General features: G+C 43.2%; 2 protein-coding genes across 2 annotated transcripts; both read right to left on the bottom strand.

Moving 5' to 3' along the window:
- Positions 1 to 482: 482 nt before the first annotated feature.
- On the bottom strand, positions 483 to 15581 carry LOC138949087 (uncharacterized). The gene is made up of 6 exons (XM_070320863.1): positions 15440 to 15581; positions 14788 to 14982; positions 5958 to 6326; positions 5372 to 5578; positions 4835 to 5079; positions 483 to 4303 (listed from the first exon to the last, which is right to left on the bottom strand). Exons 1-6 carry the CDS (start codon positions 15464 to 15466, stop codon positions 2275 to 2277), a joined length of 3072 nt encoding a protein of 1023 aa, XP_070176964.1. The 5' UTR covers positions 15467 to 15581; the 3' UTR covers positions 483 to 2274.
- Positions 15582 to 17967: 2386 nt separating this feature from the next.
- Positions 17968 to 25138, bottom strand: LOC138980592 (aquaporin-7-like). Its single transcript, XM_070353500.1, has 6 exons — positions 24943 to 25138; positions 23044 to 23170; positions 20623 to 20760; positions 20089 to 20207; positions 19257 to 19474; positions 17968 to 18896 (listed from the first exon to the last, which is right to left on the bottom strand). Exons 1-6 carry the CDS (start codon positions 25015 to 25017, stop codon positions 18662 to 18664), a joined length of 912 nt encoding a protein of 303 aa, XP_070209601.1. The 5' UTR covers positions 25018 to 25138; the 3' UTR covers positions 17968 to 18661.
- Between the last annotated feature and the right edge of the window lie 1311 nt (positions 25139 to 26449).

Raw genomic sequence — 26449 nt, 5'->3', positions numbered from 1 at the left:
TTTTTTTGGAATCAGCAAATGATGGAGAATAAGATAAACGTAAATTTGGATCGTTTTATAAATTTTTATTTTTTTTTACAATTTTCCGATTTTTAATGACCAAAGTCATTAATTAATTTTTAAGCCACCACGCTGAAATGCAATACCGAAGTCCGGGCTTCGTCGAAGATTACTTGACCAAAATTTGAACCAATTTGGTTGAAAAATGAGGGCGTGACAGTGCCGCCTCAACTTTCACGAAAAGCCGGATATGACGTCATCAAAGACATTTATCAAAAAAATGAAAAAAACGTTCGGGGATTTCATACCCAGGAACTCTCATGTCAAATTTCATAAAGATCGGTCCAGTAGTTTAGTCTGAATCGCTCTACACACACACACACACACACGCACGCACACACGCACGCACACACGCACATACACCACGACCCTCGTTTCGATTCCCCCTCGATGTTAAAATATTTAGTCAAAACTTGACTAAATATAAAAAGAATTATAAGTAGAAGAAAGCTGGAATTTGTTTTGATTTTATTTTGCAAATGGACTTTGAAACAGTCCAGAAAGATTCATTGAAAAAAAGTGGTTGACGTTTTCAGCATCGTGGCATGTATACAATTACAAGAAAACTCTGGTAAAATAAAACCAGACATTCGAACACGGAATCAATACTTTGTGCGTGTCTATTGTCAAAACCTAGCTGTAACCTGTTCCAGTATCAACATGCAATTAACAGATGCATGTGCAGTGAGCATTGACACACAGACAGTATTACTGGATTGTATACCACCTGATATCCGTAAACGTTCCACTTTGCTTGCTTCGAATGATCAATTGTGGGGAAAAAACACAAGGAAATCCTGACAGAAATAAGTGTTCTCATCGAGAGCGCCACAATTATTAACTGGTTCTTGCTATGCATTTCTGAAAAATCAACAAGTGAAGGAAAGTTTCTACGACGTACTGTGACATTCCTTTTTACTCATAAGCAATCTCTTTTGCATGATACGACGAAGGTTCAAGTTTTTGAATTTCATCTATCCCTTAAAAACAAAGCAAACTGAACAACGATCCGAAACTGTCTGTCTTCCGAAAGCATTCGTAACTCTCATATGTACTCGTTGGTGGAGAGGGTAGGTCGGGTTCTGCTCCCAAACGTAGCCCTTTGCGGGAAAATCTGCATTTTGTTGTTGTTTTCGCTTCCTTTGAGAGATGGGATGTCTGTGGATGTGAAAATGTAAATACCTCAGTGTTGCCCTCTCACTGAAGCAAACATTATTTTTTGTTTGAGTCAAATTAAGTTCTCTTTGGGATTTTTGGGATTTCTGACGACCAAGTATTTGATGCACTAAAAGTTATATTTCTTTACTCTCGTCGTTGATAAATTTTTTGCATGGACTAGCAGTCACAACGGTAAATCAATCAATCAATCAATATGAGGCTTATATCGCGCGTATTCCGTGGGTACAGTTCTAAGCGCAGGGATTTTTATTTTTTTTATTTTTTTTTATGCAATTTATATCGCGCACATATTCGAGGCGCAGGGATTTATTTATGCCGTGTGAGATGGAATTTTTTTTTACACAATACATCACGCATTCATATCGGCCAGCAGATCGCAGCCATTTCGGCGCATATCCTACTTTTCACGGCCTATTATTCCAAGTCACACGGGTATTTTGGTGGACATTTTTATCTATGCCTATACAATTTTACCAGGAAAGACCCTTTTGTCAATCGTGGGATCTTTAACGTGCACATCCCAATGTAGTGTACACGAAGGGACCTCGATTTTTCGTCTCATCCGAAAGACTAGCACTTGAACCCATCACCAAGGTTAGGAAAGGGGAGAGATAATTGCTAACGCCCTGACCCAGGGTCGAACTCGCAACCTCTCGCTTCCGAGCGCAAGTGCGTTACCACTCGGCCACCCAGTCCACAGTGGGCCGTGACCGGACCCATATCTGATTGGACTCTAATAAGATCCCGAATTTTCGACAAGGCGTTGCTGACCATAAGGGTGATCTCCCTCGAGCTTGCCCCATTCAAAGTTTTTACTCGTTCCACAGTTCCTACAGCTCAACGTGTTGCAGCTTCAGCGCTTCAATCCCAATGATCTGCCTGCACTAAAATGCTCTGAGATCGACCTGATCTACATCTCTCAAGCCACGCGAAGAGCTCTACTTTACCCTGCAGGTACATTTTCCAGGGATCTTCTTACAAAAAGATCCTCAAAATCAGGTCATTCTTCGGTCACAGGGGAACGAGGTCAGGAAATCAAGGAATGAAGGTGACAAACTGTGAAAGACAACGAGAAGCCGCCAGGAATACATGATCTTGGTCATCCATAGACAGTGAGGACATGGCTTGTCTGATTCGGCGAAGTTCGGCTTGCCTGAGGGTGTCCATCTTTACCTTCTCATTTTCTGTGTTGAGGTTTCCCTGTTTGTCCTCGGTGCCACTGCCCTCTTGCTTCGCAGCGTTATTTTTTATTGTCTCGTCTTTTTCATCGGCCGTCTGTTCACAGAAAGTATCACCCCTCTCTTCATCTTTGCTTCTAGCTGCTGCGTTGTTGAAGCCCTCCTCTTTTCCAGCCTGCTTTGCGTGACTCTCTCCCTTTGGGAAATTCTGTGGGTCAGAGTTACTTTCCTCTGGGTCGCAGTCTGGCATGGAAAACAAAGACTGGGATGAGATGTCAAGCTGTCCGTTTTTGAGTGAAGAGGTGTGGGTGTTAGATGCCCCTGTCATCTCCTGGTGACTAAGACCAGTCGGGAACTCAGGTGAGTCTCCTCTTACCTCCATTGCCTTCCTTATCTTCACTCCGCTGTTGTCCTCTGAATCGGTTTTGGAATGCGGATGAATTTTTATCTTGACCTCACGAAAGATCGCTTTGGTGAGCTCCCGTATGTTTTCTTTGGTAGCGTTGGTAAATTGCTTTAGGGCGAATTTACTTTTGTGCATTGTAATCAGCGTGTGCATCATGTCCACTGCAGCATCTTCAATGGAGGTGTTGTTTTCTCCTTCCCCGCCATTCTGGTTACCCTCATTTCTACCAAAAGTATTCTGAAGGAACTTGACTGCCAAGTTGATTGCCTTGCTGTCTGCCTCTCGGTCAATGGCCGTGTCCACACCTGCCATGAAGATCACCACTTTTCGCTCCAGACTGGGCACCGATAGTACATCTGTAAGGGTCATCTGATCTTTCTCGGGAAAAGCAATCTTCTCGGACGTCACCTCCACTGCAAAATTCATGGGTACACCCTTCTCTGTTAGTCGAGCTAAGAACTTGCAGCGAACCAGGTACAAAATGCCTTTGACCATAGTTGCCGTGTCCAACTCCCATATGTTTTCGCCAACTTGTTTGTAGTACGTGGGAGGAATGCTGTACAGAAACATCACATCACTGAAGGTTAATGCAGCCGCATCTACAGATGTTCCTTTCCTGGCTTGAATTGGAGTTGTGGCAGGTTTCTGGTCTTGAGCTTGGTCCTCACTGGGAAAAACCAATCCTAAGTCGTGAAGGATGTCTACTAGCCTATCTGCACATTGCACGCAGTCGGAGACCGGACCATCCGTGTCGTGATCTTTGTGGAAGACGAAGATGCTTGGAGGGCCGTCACATGGCAGACCTCGCGTTGCGCTGCGCGTAGTGTACACCCCTTTGTGTGACGGGTTCAGGTCCAGTTCTTTCAACAGAAGCTGCACAGACGGAGGACAACGAAGGCAGTCAGTGAGACGGTAGAGGCGAAAGCCTTGAGGTACTTTACGACAGTTCATGTTGCTGCACCAGACTCGTGCTTTGGGGAACTGTCCCCTGAGCAGCGTCACCAGGTGTATTGTGCTGCGAGTCAGTTCGTCCAGCAGGAAGCATATATCCTCGGTGGGTCCGCCTTTCTCCAATTCAGACGCGAAATTCTTCAGGTTAAAGTCATCCAGGGCGACATCACACCGCTCAACGCTTCCACTCTGCACCTCATCTCTGTGTCTTTTTAACGCCTTTTCAAGAAGGTAGCCAATGGGTCGCCCCTTGGCCAAGTTCCTGACGTTTAAGATCACCACTCTTTTATCCTCCCGCACCAACTCCTTGCCCTTCAGTTGTAGCAGTAGTGTTTTGCCGGATCCCATGGGACCGGACACAACCACGTGAGTGCTAGTCTTGTCGGCCAGGATGGCGGTCTGTGTCGGGGTGAGGACGACCTGAGAGAAGCACTCTCCTACCTGGCTGATGGCCTGGGCAGCTGTGCGAACCTCCACACGCGGCTTGGTCCATGTCCACACTCTCACTATGGACAGCAGCCCGCACACCCTGTTCAGAAAGTGGCAATGCTAATGAGAAAAATTGCTTTGCGTCATCGAGCTCTTTTATAAAATAGCTTAAAGTAGGATAGATAAGCGCTATGGCAATGGTGTTCCCAGGCCTCGGCCTTTGGTCACTGATGCATACCTTTTTGATCTGAAGCATTGTTTTGGCCTCTCGCTGGTCGACAGTTTTGACATGAGCTCTTCTGATTAAACAAGTGTTTAGTAGTCAGGACATTTGGACCTGTACATATTTTCAGTCCAGGTCCACATGAGCTATTGTCCTTTTAGTCTGGGAACAACATTGCTATGGTATATTCACTTTACACAATTTTTTTTAATTCGGAAAAAATGCCGTGCTTTCCTCCAGTCATAATCAAAAGGTTCAGGTCCAATAAATAAGAACGTAGGACAAGTTATAACTGATACGTGTATTCGTTTTTATTATTTTTCATTGATGGTCTACATAACGAACATGATAACGATGGAAGTGAAATAAATGCAGAAGAGATCACGACTAGATACCATAATGACATACCTTCCGACGATTGTTCGCATATCCTGTAAAGGCAGGGGCCGTTTCCCCTCTTCCATCGTGTTCTGCCACCAGTCATAAAGAGGCGGTGCATTGGCTGCACACACACCTCCTGAAGCTGCAGTATTATCAGAAATCCCGTGGCATTCTTGCGTGTCAGCTGCAATTCCCAAATGCGGGTCCTTCCCATTGAAGTCATCTTTGCAGATGAACACTACCTTTGTGTCGCTATGGTCGTCGTCCAGTTCCTAAAACACAAACAAAATCCCTTCTGAGTAAGAACCTTGTGAACATTTTGTCAGGGACAACACAATGGCAATGCCACACAAGCTAACCATTTCTTTCAAAAGTTTTAATTTTGTGGAAAACAAATATTACAACAAATGATTGTGGTAAAACTGAACGTGGTTCGGGATTTGTACAAGACAAGCACCACCCGGACTGGGTATGTTAATCTACTTCCACACACAGAGGGTGTCAGGAATGTCTCTGTGACTTTAAAGCAGACGATCTGGCAAATTCGTTTTCACATTCTCTTACCGAAAGAACTTGTAGCAGATCATGTCGACTGATGTAGGGAAGGGCGACAACCAGTGTGACACACTGGGGAAGACAACTGAGGTCGGGCATGATCTTGTAAAATAGACGACTGCATTCCTCCACTTGCTTCATGGCACGCTGCACTCTTCTCCGTATTTCTTCTCTGCTGTTTTTCCACTTGCTGTACGGTGACATTGTGGACTTCACCTGCGTAATAAGGGAATTTGTAAAGTATGCACAAACACAGCCAGGTGTAGATACACTGTGCACGCAAAGTGTGTGTGTGTGCGCGTGTGTGTGTGTGTGTGTGTGAGAGAGAGAGAGAGAGAGAGGGGGGAGATGATCGACTTATACACCCAGACTATTACAGGCATTCGGAAGGGAATACCGACAGAGACAGACCGAGTGACAAACAATAACACTTGCATGGAGTAGCATTTTTCAAACAAGAAAAATAAAAGAGTACAAAAATACTAAGGTAAAGTCAAAACGCCAGGAAATATTTAAATTCACCATTTTCGTACCAGCAACTTATTTATGTTAACGCTGACAAATAGGGATAAACTTGTCTATACGGCCGCCTCACCTCGACCAGAATTACGCCCCATTTCTGACTGAGAATGACGACGTCAATCTCTCCGCGATGTCCCGCTCTCGGGGGCTGCTGAGGTCCGTGCTCATCTCCTCCTCCTCCTCCTCCTCCTCCTCCTCCTCCTCCTCCTCCTCCTTCACTCTCTCCTGCTGTCGATGGTCCCTTTCGATCTTGACCTTTCGACGCTGCTTCGTGTTTCTGCTTTTTTCTTGCGGTTTGTGGCTTGGGGATTTTGGCCAGGTAGTTGTCAAAGTCCAGAGAGCTGATGATGAAGAGAGGTGCTCCATGGTGTTCTTGCAGGTGATGACCCAGGCGTTCAAAGTGTTCCACAACTACCGTGTGGGCGAGATCGCCCTGTAGTGTCTGAAAATAAAACAGACTCATTCAAGACACTCTCCTTCCCGCATGCATCACCTTGCCAATCATAATAGACGCGTCCAAGCTATTAACTGGGATCAGAAAACCAATAAGAACATCCTTCTTGCATAATTGTCCGTGTGTTCGTTTGTTTTGTTGGTTTATTGATTTGTTGATTTTGTATGGATTTTGATTTTGTTTTTGTTTTTGTGTTTTTGTTATTTTGTTTTGGGGGGCTTTTTCTGGATGCAAATAAAGCACAGCTGTTCATTTTTAGGAGAACATTACCAACGAAGTTTTCCTTGAAGCAATATGAAAACCTTTAATAGCAAAGTACTCCTGTGTGTGCGGTACAGGAAGGCAATTGACCGCAAAATGAGGAACGTTGTGGCGGCTCACGATCTTGAATGCATTTTACAAGTGCTTGTGTACACATAGTTTAATTGCCTACACTTGGAAAAACCGATGACACACTTGGTCTGTAAAACGGATATGATGGCGAGTATGAACTCAAAACTTCACAGCAGTGAACGGAAACAAACGTTACTGTCAAGGCCGACATCAAATATAAAATCGTAACAGGATATGTCTGTCTGACAACGTCTGACAGATCATGAATTCAAACAGCCTAGCACATTGTGAGAAAGGCGCTAACGGCTATAATTATGCTCGAGGGCATCCATTTAGTGTGTAAAGATTTACAGTACTATGGAAGCAATCATTTTAGTAAAACTTTTTCTGCCGAATTTAATCTAAAGAAGCTCAATACACATTCGCTTTGCAATAATGTTGCATATTTGCATACACTGCAATGATAAACTCGGAAATGCTTCGTAACTATACTAAATAACTAAATCATTTGAATTGTGTATTGTGTACGTGATTGTGTTTCCATTTATTCAAAGTTTATTTGTTTTTAATGTGTATTGTTGCTGTTATTAAGATTATTATATTTAAGATTGATTTAAGGCGCTTGTGTTGTGTATTGTTGCTGTTATTAAGATTATTACATTTAAGATTGTAAAGCGCTTGGAACTACTTTAGAATTTGCGCCCTATGAATACCCTTATTATTATTATTATTATTATTTAAGTTATTAAGACATCCCAGTGCACTAAGGGATTTATAGAGCAAATCGAGAAAATTCATTATTGAACGAAGCGCATAGCACTGAGTTCAATAATTACTTTCGAGATTTGCTCTATAAATCCCTTAGTGCACTGGGATTGTTTCAATAACGATATTGTCAGTACCGCCAGAGAAAAAAGAAGATTCAAAACGCACATTTTGCAACGCGCATTTGGATAGGCGTAACTGTGTGGTCAGGTTTGTGTCAGATCTACTTTTGTGTGGGCTGTCTCAAGTGTGTCGTGCTTTCGTCACACGCAAACTTTTGTTTTAATTTCTGTTGGTAAATTCCAGAGTAGCGTTAAGCTAAAAAGTGATGCTCTTTCATACAGACCTCATTTAAACTCGGAGAAAGGACTGTGCTCTTAGTTATTTGCGATTCGAAACCTTCATCAAGCTTCGACAGATTGACTGTGCAGAGTGTTGCCCCTTGAATTGTCTCCAAGGCCACGGTTAGCACATAAATGTGGTATGTTTCTCGTGTTGTATCTTCACTCATCGGGGAGTCTGGTACTATATATGAACGGTAAGAATGCTCTGAACTCTACACGTATTATATCCCCATCGTTTGTTTGTTCACATTTACCCAACATGTTAATTTGCGGGGTTTATGTCGTCTGCTAGGCGGCCAGCGCAATCGAACCACTGAACTGCAGTCTCATTTCAAAAACAAAAATTGCTCGTCTGCACGCATAAGGCAGGCTGGTAATAAGTTTTACACATGGTAAGAACGTTCTTAACCCTACACGTTTTCGATTCCGATTGTTGTTGCCTTGAAATAATAATTCGGAAACCATTCATTTACTGAACTGATGCAGTCGTATTTCAGTGTAGTCTACTATAACAGAGTCGACTTTCAAATGCTGGTCTAGCTGTAGTACGTTATCGGAATAACACTTGTGTTTTCTGTTTGCCGCTGGGAATTTTTATACTAACTCATCATTTGGTAATGTGGTTAATAAGCTACATGCCAATAACACGGCATATGAGAAGAATCTTTGCAAGTCAAAACGAGAAGAGACCATTGTGGAAGAGACACAGCCGCTTCTATTTTTAGATCAGTGGGATTCACTGTGGCACAGGCGCCTGCGGTCTGTCAGAAAAAAAAACTTCTGCTTTGAGCCGCAGGAAATGTATGGTTATTTTTTGGTAAAGTGGAGAATATAAGCTACATATGTCATTAATTAATTTTGAGGATGAGAGTACAGTCTCGCTTTGGCAAAGGGCGTAAGAATACGCTCTGTGGAAAAGTTAGCGCACTCCAAGAGTGCGCTAACAGATTTAAGCGCATCGCCATTGGCAATCAACTGGTTCACATCAGTCATGTGACACCAGTACTTACTGACAATTATTATTATTATCATTATTATCATTATTATTATTATTATTTAAGTTATTGAGACATCCCAGTGCACTAAGGGATTTATAGAGCAAATCGAGAAAATTCATTATTGAACGAAGCGCATAGCGCTGAGTTCAATAATTATTTTCGAGATTTGCTCTATAAATCCCTTAGTGCACTGGGATTGTTTCAATAACGATATTGTCGGTACCGCCAGAGAAAAAAGAAGATACAACACGCACATTTTGCTACGCGCATTTGAATAGGCATAACTGTGTGGTCAGGTCGTATAGAAGATCTACTTTTGTGTGGGCTGTCTCGTGTGTTGAGCTTTCATCACACGCAAACTCTTGTTTTAATTTCTGTTTGTAAATTCCAGTGTAGCGTTAAGCTAAACAGTGATGATCTTTCTCTCATTTGAACTCGGAGAAAGGACTGTGCTTTCAGTTATTTGCGGTTCGAAACCTTCATCGAGCTTCGACAGATTGACTGTGCAGAGTTGTGCCCCTTGCCAAGGTCGACGGAAAGCCCATTTTCAAAATAAACGTGGCATGTTTTTCGTGTGGTATCTTCCCTCATCGGGGAGTCTGGTACTAAATATGAACGGTAAGAATGCTCTGAACCCTACACGTATTATATCCCCATCGTTTTATCGTTCACATTTGCCTAACATGTTAATTTGCTGAGCGGGATTTATGTCGTCTGCTAGGCTATTGCACTGAGTCTCATTTCAAAACCAAAAATTGCTCGTCCCGTTGCACTGAGTCTGCACACATAAAGCAGGCTGGTAATAAGTCTTATATGTGGTAAGAACATTCTAAACCCTACACGTTTTCGATTCCGATTGTTCTTGCCTTAAAATAAACGGAAAACATTCATTTACTGAACAGATGCAGTCGTATTTCAGTGTAGTCTGCTACGACTACGTGCTGATCTAGCTGCGACGTTATCGGAATTTAACACTTGTGTTTTCTGTTAGCTGCTGGGAATTGTATACTAACTCATCATTTGGTAATGTGGATAATAAGGTACATGCCACCAACATGGCATAATTATGAGAGGAATCTTCGCAAGTCGAAACTGAAAAATTAGACACAGCGGGTTCTATTTTTAGATCAGTGCAACTGTGGGCGGCACAGGCGCATGCAATCTGTCAGAAAAAACCACTTCTGCTTTAATTGAAAAGCAGGACATTTATGGTCATAATCATTGGTATTGTGGAGAATATAAGCTACATGTCATTAATTAATTCTGAGGATGAGAGTACAGTCTTGCTTTGGCAAAGGGTGTAAGAATACGCTCTGTGGAAAAGTTAGCGCACTCCAGGAGTGCGCTAACAGATTTAAGCGCATCGCCATTAGCCAATCAACTGGTTCACATCAGTCATGTGACACCAGTACTTACTGACAATTATTATTATTATTATTATTATTATTATTATTATTATTATTATCATTATCATTATTATTATTAAAATAAGAATGTTTTTTGTTGACAAGCGCTTCGGAGTCAAAGACCCGATTCATCAGCTTTATTTTCTGTGCTTGCATTCACCCACAACGCTAGCAGACAACACGCGTACAAATTAAGGTACTCGTATCTGTAATCTAGCAAATGCGTGCACACGGGGGATAACCGGTCAAAGGCCGAACAGAAGCCGAAGGCCGCTCATGACACGTGTGAAGGCAAGTTTTGTCTGTTTTCTAGGTATTGTTTGATTTATGTCGGGATTTAAGGTAAGCTACTGATTCAGCGATGACTAAATTTGTTTCTCGATGCATAAAAAGTCAGGGAGCGATTGATATTTGCCCGTAAATAGCCTTCAAAGCTGAAAATGTCCGCGATCGAGCACCGGAAATGGCTGTTCGATGGGTTTTGCAAGTAGAAATGTGCTTTATTTCACCAAATCAGCTCGTATTTGGTGTGGATACGGGATTCTAGAGGACGAAGGAGTCATAAGAGGTGCAAAGAAGTGCTATTTGGGAGTAGAATAAATCTTCCGAGACAGTAGACAAGAGAAGGTCATATTTGAGAGATGCGCGTAGGCCGATTGTCTTTCCGACAAGCGAATGATACAGCAGATTAATCATTCGTTTTGACCAGAAACCTAGTCTCTAGTTTTTATGAATGAGTTTTTTAATTAAAACAATCACGAGAACTCCCTCGCTTAGCCTAATGGCTGTTCGATGGGTTTCGCAAGTAGAAATGTGCTTTATTTCACCAAATCAGCTCGTATTTGACATCGGTTTGGTATATATATATATTTTCTAATCCTACCGCGAACTGGATAGCAGACGCGGCACGACTGTTGCACCACACTTTGAAGTAATCCCACACTTTGAAGTAAATTACTTCAAAGTGTGGGGATGTGCCCCACACTTTGAAGTAAACCCATTTTTTACTTCAAAGTGTGGGGGGATCTTCCCACACTTTGAAGTAAACTCAGTTTTTACTTCAAAGTGTGGGGGATCTTCCCACACTTTGAAGTAACTTACTTCAAAGCGTGGGACTTTTGCATCGCCTGTTTGAGCCTGATGGTTTTTGTCAAAAAAAATGGCAAAGTCTTTTGGATGAGTGAACAGAAAAAGTGAGCGAGCCAAGAAACATAGTGATGTTTGTTATCAGGCTTTAAGCAATGTCCAAGGACCCTTTAGTAGTCCTTGGCAATGTCCCATTGTTGAGTGTGACGAAAAGTCGTGGTGACGATTTTAAAACATGTTGGGTCACGCATGGTCCAATCTTACATGGTCCAATCTTACATGGTCCAACCTTACATGGTCCGACCTTACATGGTCCAATCTTACATGGTCCAATCTTACATGGTCCAACCTTACATGGTCCAATCTTACATGGTCCAATCTTGCATGGTCCAATCTTACATGGTCCAATCTTACATGGTCCAACCTTACATGGTCCAACCTTACATGGTCCAACCTTGCATGGACCGGCACGGTTGGCCTAGTGGTAAGGCGTCCGCCCCGTGATCGGGAGGTCGTGGGTTCGAACCCCGGCCGGGTCATACCTAAGACTTTAAAATTGGCAATCTAGTGGCTGCTCCGCCTGGCGTCTGGCATTATGGGGTTAGTGCTAGGACTGGTTGGTCCGGTGTCAGAATAATGTGACTGGGTGAGACATGAAGCCTGTGCTGCGACTTCTGTCTTGTGTGTGGCGCACGTTATATATGTCAAAGCAGCATCGCCCTGATATGGCCCTTCGTGGTCGGCTGGGCGTTAAGCAAACAAACAACAAACAAACAAACCTTGCATGGTCCAACCTTGCATGGTCCAACCTTACATGGTCCAACCTTACATGGTCCAATCTTACATGGTCCAATATAACATGGTCCAACCTTACATGGTCCAACCTTACATGGTCCAATCTTACATGGTCCAATATTACATGGTCCAACCTTACATGGTCCAATCTTACATGGTCCAACCTTACATGGTCCAACCTTACATGGTCCAATCTTACATGGTCCAATCTTACATGGTCCAACCTTACATGGTCCAATCTTACATGGTCCAACCTTACATGGTCCAACCTTACATGGTCCAATCTTACATGGTCCAACTTTACATAGTCCAATATTACATGGTCCAACCTTACATGGTCCAACCTTACATGGTCCAATCTTACATGGTCCAATCTTACATGGTCCAATCTTACATGGTCCAATAATATATATATGGACCATGTAAGGTTGGACCATGTAAGGTTGGACCATGTAAGGTTGGACCATGTAAGGTTGGACCATGCGTGACCCAACATGTTTTAAAATCGTCACCACGAGTTTTCGTCACACTCAACAATGGGACATAGCTTAAAGCCTGATAACAAACATCACTATGTTTCTTGGCTCGCTCACTTTTTCTGTTCACTCATCCAAAAGACTTTGCCATTTTTTTGGACAAAATCATCAGGCTCAAACAGGCGATGCAAAAGTCCCACGCTTTGAAGTAAGTTACTTCAAAGTGTGGGAAGATCCCCCCACACTTTGAAGTAAAAACTGAGTTTACTTCAAAGTGTGGGAAGATCCCCCCACACTTTGAAGTAAAAAATGGGTTTACTTCAAAGTGTGGGGCACATCCCCACACTTTGAAGTAATTTACTTCAAAGTGTGGGATTACTTCAAAGTGTGGTGCAACAGTCGTGCCGCGTCTGCTATCCAGTTCGCGGTAGGATTAGAAAATATATATATATACACCAAACCGATGTCAAATACGAGCTGATTTGGTGAAATAAAGCACATTTCTACTTGCGAAACCCATCGAACAGCCATTAGGCTAAGCGAGAGAGTTCTCGTGATTGTTTTAATTAAAAAACTCATTCATAAAAACTAGAGACTAGGTTTCTGGTCAAAACGAATGATTAATCTGCTGTATCATTCGCTTGTCGGAAAGACAATCGGCCTACGCGCATCTCTCAAATATGACCTTCTCTTGTCTACTGTCTCGGAAGATTTATTCTACTCCCAAATAGCACTTCTTTGCACCTCTTATGACTCCTTCGTCCTCTAGAATCCCGTATCCACACCAAATACGAGCTGATTTGGTGAAATAAAGCACATTTCTACTTGCAAAACCCATCGAACAGCCATTTCCGGTGCTCGATCGCGGACATTTTCAGCTTTGAAGGCTATTTACGGGCAAATATCAATCACTCCCTGACTTTTTATGCATCAAGAAACAAATTTAGTCATCGCTGAATCAGTAGCTTACCTTAAATCCCGACATAAATCAAACAATACCTAGAAAACAGACAAAACTTGCCTTCACACGTGTCATGAGCGGCCTTCGGCTTCTGTTCGGCCTTTGACAGGTTATCCCCCGTGGTGCAAGACTTCCGGCTCTCAGGGGCAATAGTAGGACGTTAACGAAAACAAAGACAAACATTAAACAAGTCGCGTAAGGCGAAAATACAACATTTAGTCAAGTAGCTGTCGAACTCACAGAATGAAACTGAACGCAATGCAACGCAGCAAGACCGTATACTCGTAGCATCGTCAGTCCACCGCTCATGGCAAAGGCAGTGAAATTGACAAGAAGAGCGGGGTAGTAGTTGCGCTGAGAAGGATAGCACGCTTTTCTGTACCTCTCTTCGTTTTAACTTTCTGAGCGTGTTTTCAATCCAAACATATCATATCTATATGTTTTTGGAATCAGGAACCGACAAGGAATAAGATGAAAGTGTTTTTAAATTGATTTCGAAAATTTAATTTTGATCATAATTTTTATTTTTTTATTTTTCAGAGCTTGTTTTTAATCCAAATATAACATATTTATATGTTTTTGGAATCAGGAAATGATGGAGAATAAGATGAACGTAAATTTGGATCGTTTTATAAAAAAAAATTTTTTTTTACAATTTTCAGATTTTTAATGACCAAAGTCATTAATTAAATTTTAAGCCACCAAGCTGAAATGCAATACCGAAGTCCAGGCTTCGTCGGAGATTACTTGACCAAAATTTCAACCAATTTGGTTGAAAAATGAGAGCGTGACAGTGCCGCCTCAACTTTCACGAAAAGCCGGATATGACGTCATTAAAGACATTTATCAAAAAAATGAAAAAAACGTCTGAGGATATCATACCCAGGAACTCTCATGTCAAATTTTATAAAGATCGGTCCAGTAGTTTAGTCTAAATCGCTCTACACACACACACAGACAGACAGACAGACAGACACACATACACCACGACCCTCGTCTCGATTCCCCCCTCTATGTTAAAACATTTAGTCAAAATTTGACTAAATGTAATTGTTGTTGTTTGTTTGTTGTTGAGTTTTGTCCAAAATATCTCTTTTAACTCAGAAGTGTTTTCTTAGGCCACAACAAATTTGTTTTTCGAATTTCCAGGTGTGTGGGTTGTGGTCAGCTCGATTCATCCACTAATTGAGCCCTGTCTGGAATCTGTCGACCAGGAGATCCAAATCTATCATACATTTAAACTCACAAGGAGTTTACCATGCGTAACAATTAGTCTTAACCTTACTGGCTTTTCAAGGAGAGCCCCCTCGCCATGTGCTATCACACCCTTTGTGTTCAGCAGCTGCTGGTTGAAATGCAAGGCAGGTACGCGGTAGCAGCGCTGGTGTAGGTCAGGGTAGTACCTGTCCACGAAATCTTCTGTCCACTCGGCGAATGTTCGGGTCACTCCGGAGATGGTCAGCTCAAGGTCATTGAAGTCCTGAATACAAAAATATTTGCATATTTGCACACACTGCAATGATCAACTCAAAAATGCGGGCTGACTTATTGGTGTGTGATAAAATGCAATTTAAAATAACCATTCTCAAACAATACACCTTTTCATTTTTTTTAACTTTTTTGACAAGATGCACTATTTACAACGAATAACAAGAAGAAGACTAACTTAGCTTGGTTTGTTTGCTTTCTCTAATTAGGACAGGAGCAACGATGAAGTTATATGTACAAAAATAAATACACAACAAAGGAACGCGGGCGCTCTGGTCGATCGGATCGTCTTAAAAATGATTTAGATATCACCAGACGAATAATGATTGAAAAGGAGAAGACGGGTTTGAAGAAGTAGCGTCAGTATTTTGCAGTATCAATTTTCGCAAAGGACACAGACTGAGAACGTCATCGTGCATAATTTGATCCAATTATATTTTGGTACTTACCTCAGTTTCTGTCGATTGACTGGCCATTTGCACAAAGTGCACACTTCATAAGCCAAGTGACTGGTCTCATCGTTGCATTGAAGCGAATAAAACTATGTAAGGTCTTCATTAAACTTCCCTGTTCATTAATGCATGCATCACAAATGACATGAAATTCTCCTCGGTGAATCAAGCCACGTTCATGGAAAACAATTAAAGGTTACATCCTGGTTGCGCGCGCGCTCGTGTGTGTGTGTGTGTGTGTGTGTGTGTGTGTGTATGTTGTGTGTGTTGTGTGTGGGTGTGTTGTGTGTGTGTATGTGTGTGTGTGTTTTCAAGGAAAACAATCAAGGCCGTGAAATAAAGCAAAAAGTTACATCCTGGTTGCGCGCGCGCGCTCGTGTGTGTTTGTGTGTGTGTGTGTGTGTGTGTGTGTGTGTGTGTGTTTGTGTGTGTGTTTGTTTGTGTGTGTGTTGTGTGTGTGTGTGTTGTCTGTCTGTGTGTGTGTGTGTGTGTGTGTGTGTGTGTGTGTGTGTGTGTGTGTGTGTGTGTGCAGGGCCGGACTACCGGGGGGGTTATGGGGGTTGCGCAACCTCCCCCCCCCCCCCCTAGCCTAAACATGTACCTCACTTACTTGAAACATTTTTTATTTTATGCCGTTTCATGCAAGGACCATTTTCCTATCTCAGAATATGACCTACCCATCAGCTTCAGGGGGCCCCCTGACCCCCACAAGGGGCTCTGCCCCTTGACCCCGCCAGGAGGAACATCCCCCTGGACCACCACTGGCAACCCCCCCTCCTCTTAGCCTAGTCCGGCCCTGGTGTGTGTGTGTGTGTATGTGTGTGTGTGTGTGTGTGTGTGTGTGTGTGTGTGTTCAAGGAAAACAATCAAGGGCGTGACTTAAGAAATTGACTTAAGAAATAAACCAAAGGTTACATCCTGGTTGCGCGCGCGCTCGTGTGTGTGTGTGTGTGTGTGTGTGTGTGTGTGTTGTGTGTGGGTGTGGTGTGTGTGTGTGTGTGTGTGTGTATGTGTGTGTGTGTTTTCAAGGAAAACAATCAAGGGCGTGACTTAAAGGCATACTAACGCACTCCCGTGTTTACAAAGTGTAGTTTGCCCACAATCGATGTCAAACGCACCATAAGACCATATAATGACGATACGTCACCATGCGCGGACCATAATACATGCATTACAGCTTGTTCTAGCCTCTGAAAAAGTGAGGATGTCAACAAAGCCGCGGTGTTCTCTCCTTTGCATCAACGTTACATGTGTTGCCAAATCTATAAATAGGACGATCCAGATCAAAATGAAAATTCAAATATCTCAACATTTAAGGGGTCCTAGACCACAATATGTTGCAGGGAACTTAATTTAGTCTGTCTCCAGCTGTTGGTAAAGCACAGGGGCGGATCAGTTCATTTTATGGGGGGGGTTTCCAAAAGTATATTGTGAAGATATGGGTGTGAAGGCGCGAAGCGCCGAGCCGACGGCGCGAAGCGCCTAGCTTGCTAGGGGGGTCCGGGGGCATGCCCCCCCGGAAAATTTTGAAAAAAAGGATGCAAAATGGTGCAAGCTGGTGCATTCTGAGGATGATCATTACCAGTTCCAGGCAGCAGATTTTGTCACTGATTAATACCCACAAAATTGAAACTCAACCCAAAAAAACACACAAAAATATTTTTATTTTTTGGCTGGGGGGGGGGTTTCCGGAAACCCCAGAAACCCCCCCCTCGTCCGCCCCTGAAGCAATTAGCGTGTATAGTCATCGAGTACATATGGCTTTAAGGAAGAAAGCTAAGGTTACATCCTGGTTGCGCGCGAGCTCGTGTGTGTGTGTTGTGTGTGTGTGTGTGTGTGTGTGTGTGTGTGTGTGTGTGTGTGTGTGTGTGTGTGTGTGTTTGTCTGTGTGTGTGTGTGTGTTTGTCTGTGTGTATGTGTGTGGTGTGTTGTGTGTGTGTGTATGTGTGTTGGTGTGTGTGTGGGGGGGGGGGGGGTTGTGTTCTTCCTCTTCAAAGAAACAAGTGGCTATTTACAATTATGCATCTGACTGACATTTTCCTGGTTATCAAATTGAATGGCTGTGACGTGCATGGCTCAGGAAGTGCTGCGGATGCACGTTTGTGACATACATTCACTACCGTGATTCGTCTTGACAGGCTGTTTCATATAGAACATCATTTGTGTTTGCTTAAACATTTTTAAATTATAACAGAAGAATTATTATTATCAAAGGGGAAACAACAGCAGAAAGTAGCTTTTTGACTTGCAAGAAGCTGAGACTATGTAGCCTCGCACACATGCACTCGCGCACACAAGTACACACACACACACACACACACACACACACACACACACACACGCATAGACTTACGCACACGTACACACACACGTACACACACACCCACACACCCACACCAGAGACACACACACACACACACAAACACACACACACATACACACACACACACACACACACGTGCGTGCGTGCACAGAGTTAACATCTGTACCGACCACTGTGATAAAGTACCATTCCAAAGACATAATTATTTAGATGACAATACGTTTTATTAACCATTGTCATACTAACTGTTTAGTATGTGAAAGGATGCCCTGCCAGCGACGATTTTACTCTTCGAAAACGAAATAACTGTGGTCACATTCTCCATCAAGAATGACTAACATAAGCTATAAACTCTCTTCCTACATTCTCAGAACTATCTGACTGGCCGGTCATGACAAAACTATCACAACTGAGAGCTGAAAAAAAAGGCAGATGATAATCACTTATCAACTTGTTCCTGTGTGCCTTCTTCTATGAATATCAGTTCAATTGTGTGTCTCAGCCAACTGACAGAATTGACAAACGTGACTATAGCCGCGAGAGTAAAGTAAATCCCGTGTAAGAAGATAAGTTTAGACACGATATGATCAGATAAGATAGAATTGCTTGTTCTTTATTAACACGGGTAACGTAATAAGCAAAATCGGTTGTTGTTGGTGGTGGGTGGTGGTGGTGGTTGGTGGTGGTGGTGGTTGTTGCTGCTGCTGTTGCTGCTGCTGCTGCTGCTGCTGTTGCTTTTGTTGTTTTGCCCTTGCCCTAATGATGTATTGCACTCGCACTGATATTACATAATCATTAGCTAAAAATTACGATCAGTGAGTTGAACCTACCACTGGTTAAGCCCAAATATAAACAGTCCTTGTACCTGTGCTATGCCTAGTCAGTCAAATTTCTAGTTAACTGCTGTCGGCGTCTGCATTCTGCCTTGATTTCTCTGCAGTCTCCCCTCTATATCTGAGTACTTGGCTGGACATGGCCAGAAGAGGCTCCGTCTGGCTCGCGGAGTCACTTTTCTGTGCGTCATCGTGGATCCAGTGCCGTCCCACAATTCCCTGATAAATGGCGGCACCCAGCAGCGCCCCAATGATTGGTCCGGCCACCGGGACCCACCACCAGTTGTAGTTCCTGAAACTGCAATCGAAACAAAGCAGTTCGCATTGTTTGAGTGTTGACGAATGCTGAACTGCATAACATCGGTTTTAGACGTTTGATAAATTAACTACTTCTTGCGCTCTAAGCCTCACAAAGAGCTTGGAGGCTTCTGTTAGATTGATGTACATACTGTATGTCCTCATGACATTCGCCACCACTATACCTATCATCATCACCACCCCTACCCCCACCCCATCATCATTATCATCATCATCATCACCATCACCATGATCATCATCATCATTATCGATTCAGTAATGATGACGTCATCGTCGTCATCATCATCATCATCAGCGTCGTCGTCATCGGCATCATCAAAAATGGCATCATCATCATCACCTGAAAGGCGCGGTGCCCCACCCAGCTACAGCTGTGAAGAGACGAGGGGCAAGGTCACGCGCAGGGTTCATGGCATTGCCACAGTTCAAGGCCAAGGTCATGTTGGTTGCCACGACAATCAGACCAAGACTGATAGGGGTCAGTCCTGACTGAGGACCCATGTTACGTCGGTCGGAGATCGCCAGGATACAGACCAGGAGAAAGCAGGTGCTGAAAACCTGGAATGAAAAAGTAAATTGCAAGTGTGGTAAGCCATTTTAGGGTGTTTCAGATTGAAGAAATGTCTTTACACTGAAATTGACAGAAGCTGGCGGAATCTCTGAAGCTGACAGAGCCAAAATGGAGAAAAATAACAGTCGACTAAAACCTACGGCTGCATATGACCTAATTGTCACCCCAAGAATGCGTGTCGTTTGCGTTCCCCCAGTGACGTCAGAATTTATTGTTCATATTTTAGGCTGAAGTCTAAGTCTAAAGCACTGCGCTGGTTTTGTCTGCAATAGTGTTGGACGGATACATTATGTCACGCGAACATGGGGGTAACCTCACAGCACTATGTAAAATGTTATCCTAACAGTTTAGATTATCAGTTTACATCAAATTGAGCTGGCTGTCCGTCCGTGCGTTTGTTCATCTGTGCGAGTGTCCCAGCTTCTCAGGCGTCCGTTTGCTACAATTGTTTGTCTGCCATTCTGTCAGTCTTTCGTGTCCTCCCTCCTAACCGGCGTACCGTCTAGTTGAGACCAAGCACACAATTATTGTTTCCCACATACATCAGTGTACAGAGTTACTACCCACAGTGTCAAGCATTTGAATGTGGGAGGAAGCTTACCTGGTCGAGTAACCCAGACCAGGTGGACACGTAGGGCTGAGGGTAGGTGGCCCAGATAGCACCTGTTGCCTTGTCTCCTAACACTTTTCTCTCTCCCCCGTCATATTGGTTGAGCGCATCTAGAATACAGACATCATGTAACTACAATCGTCTCAAATGTAAAAATAAAAAAAATAAAAATCGAAAGTGTATAAAGCACAATTTGACAAGGAGACACTTAAATTTTTGTTCGCAGGTTTTAGTGCGGCACTGTTAGTCTGTCTTTATCATGCCCTATCCAGCTATCATTGAGTGTAGTGTTGGCGCTGCTGCTGTTGCTATTGCTGGTGTCTGTATTTTCGTTGTTTTGCAGACATTGATGTAACTAGGCCTATTTCAATGCCGAAATTCCGAAAGTGTTGGACACGCAGATTCGTGTGTTTTACGATAGCTCGAAATGTCTGTAGGCCATAGCCTTACAGGGGCCACGGTTGGAAGAAAAAAAACATGAAATGTTCAGGAGCAAAAAAAGGGGGATAAAAGTGTTGAAAATACCTGTATAAATGAAGAAGACCATTGCCGAAGCCAGAAAACTGCCTATCAACTGTCCCAGAACGTACACCGGAACTTTGTACCAAGGGAGACGACCTAGGGCCCCCATGGCTACGCTCACTGCTGGGTTGATATGGCCTCCTGAATATAAATATTGTAAGCAGAAGTGAAACATGTCTTCTTTTTTTTTTTTTTTCTTCGCCGTTTTCGTTACCCGTCCCAACATGGGTTTGAGATTCCGGTAACATTTTGACCTAGTTTTGCCCAACCAGAGCTCCAGATGACCATTTTCACTAACGATTGTTTTGTCATCTTTTAAACTTAGTCTATCTTGCATAGAATATAAACATGGCAAAGCAATACTTGTGGGACATCTACAGCCTGAGGCAACCATCCAGTGCTGCCCGTGGTGTCACCGAGGTTAGCAATGTTGGTTGGGGATGACCAAGTTCTGCTGGAATTCATCAGCACATGAAGTGCAGGGATATTTGAAGTAGCATATAAGTGTGTGTGTGTGTGTGTGTGTGTGTGACGGTGTGTGTGGGGGGGGTGTGTGTGTGTGTGTGTGTGTGTTCAGTTTGTCTAGGTTTCAAGTTCTTCTTCTTCTTTTTCTTCTTCTTCTTCTTCTTTGCCTCACCTCTGTATACCAGTGTTCATACATGTCACCTAGTTCCCCGCCCCCCCCCCCCCCCCTATCCACCTGTGACTGCCTTCCCGCTCTCTCTTACAACACACTCTCTCAAACTCACCCACTATAGATAATACTACTTCTGAAAGCAGTGCAAATGGTTAGGGTCCGGTTGGCCGTATCTCGTTTGACCGTATGATTGATGTAGCCGCCGCCCAGTTAACCGTGACAGTAACCGAAGCGTTGTAGCGATGGACCGTATTGGACAGTCTCGTTTGACCGTAGGATTTTACCTGATCGTGTTGTCTACAGGCTCTGAAACCTGCTGAGGAAAGAGCAAGAAAAAAATGAGGTAACACTCCGCCTTTTGAGAGCTGGGCTACCACCACAGCCGCGCAAAAGGCGATACGTTCACGCATCAAAGCGACTTCAACGGTTGAAAGAAGAGCTGGACACAGTAAAAAGATACACTACAAGTTATATCGATGCCTGTGCAGCTGTTGTGAGCTTGGGGTAATCTCACTCTGTCTCAGTTTCACGTCTCAACCTCTATAGAACAACTGTTAGTCGTTTTTATTACGACGTGTGACATTGAGTAGCATGGCATATTGGTTTTCTTAATTGACAAACATGTTTAATTGAAGAACACAATGTTATCTCTGTGTTACTATTTATTGTTATTAGCGGATACACCTGCCATTTAACAAAAGTTGAGATTTGTGTGTGTGGGTGTGTGGGTGAAAAACAAAATGAAAAACAACGAAACATGAGCAAATACGGTCAAACGAGACTGCGAGTCCGTTCAAATGAATGCATACGGTCAAACGAGACACGGTCAAACGAGACTGATACGGCCAAACGAGATACGGCTAACCGGGAGTACACCGTGCAAATGTCCCAACTGGCTTGAAAGCTGTTTTTTTGCAGCCTCTCATTTTTCTCCACTCTCCCACTAGCGCATTCTGATAAGCATCGCTCCACGGCTATTGCCAGTTGTCTCTCTGACCGGACGCTACAGTCCTACGCGAATCTATCAAAACTAGAAATACAGAGTTATCTCCCATATGTTTTTCGCGAGCACTGATCTAAATTTGAGATCAGTGTTCGCGAGACGAGAATGATTGCAGATTGGCCGACTTCGACAGTGATCTCCGCCGTTCTGTTCTTCACAGTTATGATAAAGACATCGTTCTAAGGTCAAAACAAGTCGACATTTTGGGACTGCTGTCGGAAGGAGACCGTAATATATATGGTTTCATCACTTTCAACTAGTTACAGAAAAAATCGTCTGCACCAGTTAGCGCCGAAACCAAACGGTTGATTATCACGTGACACTTTTGCCATATTTAGAGTTGTTTGCACAGTAAATACAGCCGCGAAAAATAGCTCGCTTGAAACTGTCTTGCATATCAATTCCTTTGTAATTTAAAAATTACAAAATACCATGAAAAATCATTATCGACGATCGCGAATCTGCTTATATCAATAATACATTGCAAAAAGCTCTAAATATGTAAAAAAAAAAATATTTAAAAAAAAATAAAAAATCGGTTTCCTTGCCAGACAAGGAAAACTCAAGGCATCCTGTTAGGGAGAGAATGATCCGAACTCATTTTGACCTGAGTTCAGGATGCCACTAGCGTTGATAACGAACTGACCCCTTCAACTTACCAGACACCCCACCCCCTCCCCTGAATGTTAGACACCAAGGCTGACACAAGTACCAGCTGACCGTGGCTTGGCCCCTTGAATGGTTTTTCCCAACATCCGCCCCCAATCTCCAGTTCTTTACGTACCGGACACGCCCCCGGACACATAGACACCCAGAGTGACACCGATACCAGTGGCCCAGCTGACTGTGGCCTGTGAGCCTGCTGCTTCCCCTCCAAGAACACGCTGGGCTATGGCCGTCAGTGCCATGCTCTGAAAATACCAACAGACCGCTTATTAACGCGGAACGTTTTGGCGTGTAAGTATATATGTTACAGTAAGAACACGTACCTAGGGATTACGCGTAATCCCTGAATATTTCAGTGAATACGCGTAATCCCCGTTTCACTCAGGGATTTCACGTAATCACTGAAATTTCCAGTGATTACGGGTAATACCTGAAAAATTGTCCCAGTAATTACGCGTAATCCCTGATGCTCATTTGATCCATCATTGCGACTATTATGGCAAACCTGGTTTGGTCTGGTTAAAAAAAATGCAAATATTGACATATAATACAGTATGCAGATTTTTATTGGTCAAACATTCAGAAAGGTAAAACAGACTGACTCTCTCCCCCTCTCTCTCCCTCTCTCTCTCTCTCTCTCTCTCTCTCTCTCTCTCTCTCTCTCTCTCTCTCTCTCTCTTTCACTCATACTCACACACACACACACACACAAACACACGTGCGCGCACGCATGCATGCATGCACACACACACACACACAACGTAAACTGCTCCACGACCTAAAACAAAGCATTTAAAAATTCTCAAGAATGGCAGAAACCATTGGCATAATCATTCCTTGTTCGCCAGCTCGCAGAGTATACGCAACTTCTTTTAACCATCCTTTCTGCTTGAGAAGTTTGTGCATCGGCTGCTTCGCGACGACGCCTGTTGATTTCGTTGATGCGTTCTGCCAGAATGGCAGAAACCATTGACATTTTTACTTGTTACAACAATTGAGGCTGCTATGACAGCGTGAGTTACACAGAAGCCCAGCTTTAAGGCATTTACATCGCCTTGTCCTACACTTTTTGGCGCCAGTACAGTTGCATCTTGTCCACCTGAAGCGGATTGAGAAATCACCGCCGCCGAACGCAATGAAACGGTTTTTTTCAGTGTTCATCTCGTCAGCGTTTAGAAGGCGCTGAGGGCACAGATCGAATTGATTTCTGGAATACAGACCACTGAGAATACCAGCTTTTACGGCTATCCTGTATTGGTCTGCGTCTTCTCGTCTGTCAATTATGTCATAGGTAATGTCGGTGTTCAGAGATGAAGATTACGCGAATTCACTGAATGCTCAATAGTAAGAACCCGTAAAATGACAGGTCTAATTTCAGGGATTTCGCGTAATCACTGGGAATTTCAGTGATTACGTGAAATCCCTGAGTGAAACGGGGATTACGTGTATTCACTAAAATGCTCAGGAATTACTCGTATTCCCTAGGTACGGGTTCTTACTGTAACATATATAATATCATTGTCAGAATGACAAAAGGACATTTTGGATTTTGAGCTTCAGCGGTAGCAGTGTACCACTCAACGAACGAACGAACCAAGGAACGAACTTTGTTTTACAAGGAAAAGGTATAAGGCACATTGCCTTGTCTAACAACCTGTCCAGCTGAAACAAATACTAGACATGAAGCAGAGAAATGAAAAGAAATGTTTAAAAAAAAATGCGTAATACAATCAGAATATATATAAAAATAAAAAATAAAAAAGAATGATGAAAATGAAAAATGAAATGAAAAATGATTTGCCACTGAGGCAAACAGAAAAGACAAATACGAAGGTCTCTTCACAACACAAAGGAAGGTAGCCTACATGCAGTCATCGAATATCAGTGAGTTAAACGAACGTGACATACAAAGATAACAAAATGCTGGACGGGGTCAGTTACTGGGAAGATAAGGGAAAAACACAAAGGTGAGGAATAGTGTTTAAAGAAGGATTTTTTTTGTTAATGAAATACATACCATCAAAACGAATGTTCCCAAACATTCTGCGCAGAACTCTCGGATTAGTCGACTCTTCATCAGGCTAAATTTCATTTTTATCAAACACTGATGCGAGCCGAGGCTGTTGGTGAATCACGGATTATTTTACACACCGTTTAAACACACCTGAGCACAAAGAAGGGTGCAGAGTGTGAAAGGTGTCGTCGGATCGACGTACGCCTGCTGTCCGGGGCCTGTATGTGAGGCGATGACACTGATGCATAAAATCTATATCTATATACGGCTTGTGTGTGTGTGTGTGTGTGTGTCTGTCTGTCTGTCTGTGTCACTTCGCGATGCACGGCCAAAGTTCTCGATGGATCTGCTTCAAATTTGGTGGGCATATTCAGGTAGATCCCGGACACAATCTGGTCGATGAAAAATTTCAACACGTGCTCTCAGCGCACAGCGCTCAACCGATTTTGGTTTTTCTGTACATCCATTCCCAGTAACTCTTCCTTATCTTCTCCAGTGTTTTGCGCGTTTATCTCCCTTCCTTCGTACGGTGCGCCGGCAAAGCCGGCGTATGGCACCCGGCAAGGCCGGGTCCCCGGCGAAGCCGGGTATTCGGCTCTACTTCTTCCCGGCGAAGCCGTACCCGGCGAAGCGGGTATTCATCTAGTTCAACATAAAGCTCCTTGATACACATTTCGACGATCTCAAAAGCTTGTTTGTTTCCCCTCTCTTTCTTGTCTATATTGTTTTTATTTTGTGTTTCATTCTTTCTTTGTCCAAATTCAGTGGCAACTGCGTGTTTGTGTAACCATGCTATAATAATGCAACTATAGTACACACTGATGATTGTGTTCTTGATCCGATATCAGCGTAGCCTACATTTGATAACTCGTCTGGTAAGAATCGGCTGTCTCTTACTTATTGAGGTTATGGTGCAAACGGCCGTATGCCCCGCAGTGAGCGTTACTTTGGAAGTTCCATGCTTCCTTCTACTTTTTAGACTTAGGATACCACAGCAAAATTGAGTGACAGATATCTGAACTGACTAGACCCCATGCATACTCGGTTGTTGAATGAGTGACAGGTAGTCAATTCATTCGTTCGATCGCTTTGTTGTTTCGTCCATGTTTTTTTGGAGGTTTCTTTGTGGGTTTTGTTTTTTGCCTGCTTATTTGTTTTGCCAGATTTGATTTTGTTTAACTAAGTTATTTTGTTGGTGAATAACGTATTATTACCTGTCTACAGTACGGTAATTCACTCAATAGTAGGCCTATGACTCTGTTAATGATGTGCCACGGTGTGTGTGTGTCTGTCAGTGTCTGTGTATGTATGTGTGTTACTATCTGTTGTCGTGTACCCCCTGTTAGCTTGGTGTTTTTTGTCGTTGTTGTCTCAGATATGTGTATGCTTTTGTATGTTCGTTAAAATTCGTGCTTGTTTGTTTTAAACTGAAATTTAAAGCGCCAGGAGCCAATTATTGGCCGGCCGGGCCGGGACCCGCGCTATAGGCCGAAAGTCAAGTTATTCAGTT

Source organism: Littorina saxatilis, linkage group LG1 (assembly GCF_037325665.1).
Source record: "Littorina saxatilis isolate snail1 linkage group LG1, US_GU_Lsax_2.0, whole genome shotgun sequence".
Classification (NCBI taxonomy): domain Eukaryota; kingdom Metazoa; phylum Mollusca; class Gastropoda; order Littorinimorpha; family Littorinidae; genus Littorina; species Littorina saxatilis.
This window is presented reverse-complemented; position numbering and strand designations above follow the sequence as displayed.

Coding starts and splice junctions, on each gene's coding strand:
- LOC138949087 (XM_070320863.1), bottom strand. CDS start 15,466: ATGGCCAGTCAATCGACAGAAACTGAG. Junction 6,327..14,787: donor GGGCTCTCCTTGAAAAGCCA/GTAAGGTTAAGA, acceptor TTTTATTTTCAG/ACACTACAGGGCGATCTCGC. Junction 5,080..5,371: donor ATCTGCTACAAGTTCTTTCG/GTAAGAGAATGT, acceptor TTTGTGTTTTAG/GAACTGGACGACGACCATAG.
- LOC138980592 (XM_070353500.1), bottom strand. CDS start 25,017: ATGAAATTTAGCCTGATGAAGAGTCGACTAATCCGAGAGTTCTGCGCA. Junction 20,761..23,043: donor TGTGTCCGGGGGCGTGTCCG/GTACGTAAAGAA, acceptor ATTTATATTCAG/GAGGCCATATCAACCCAGCA. Junction 20,208..20,622: donor GGTCTTCTTCATTTATACAG/GTATTTTCAACA, acceptor TCTGTATTCTAG/ATGCGCTCAACCAATATGAC.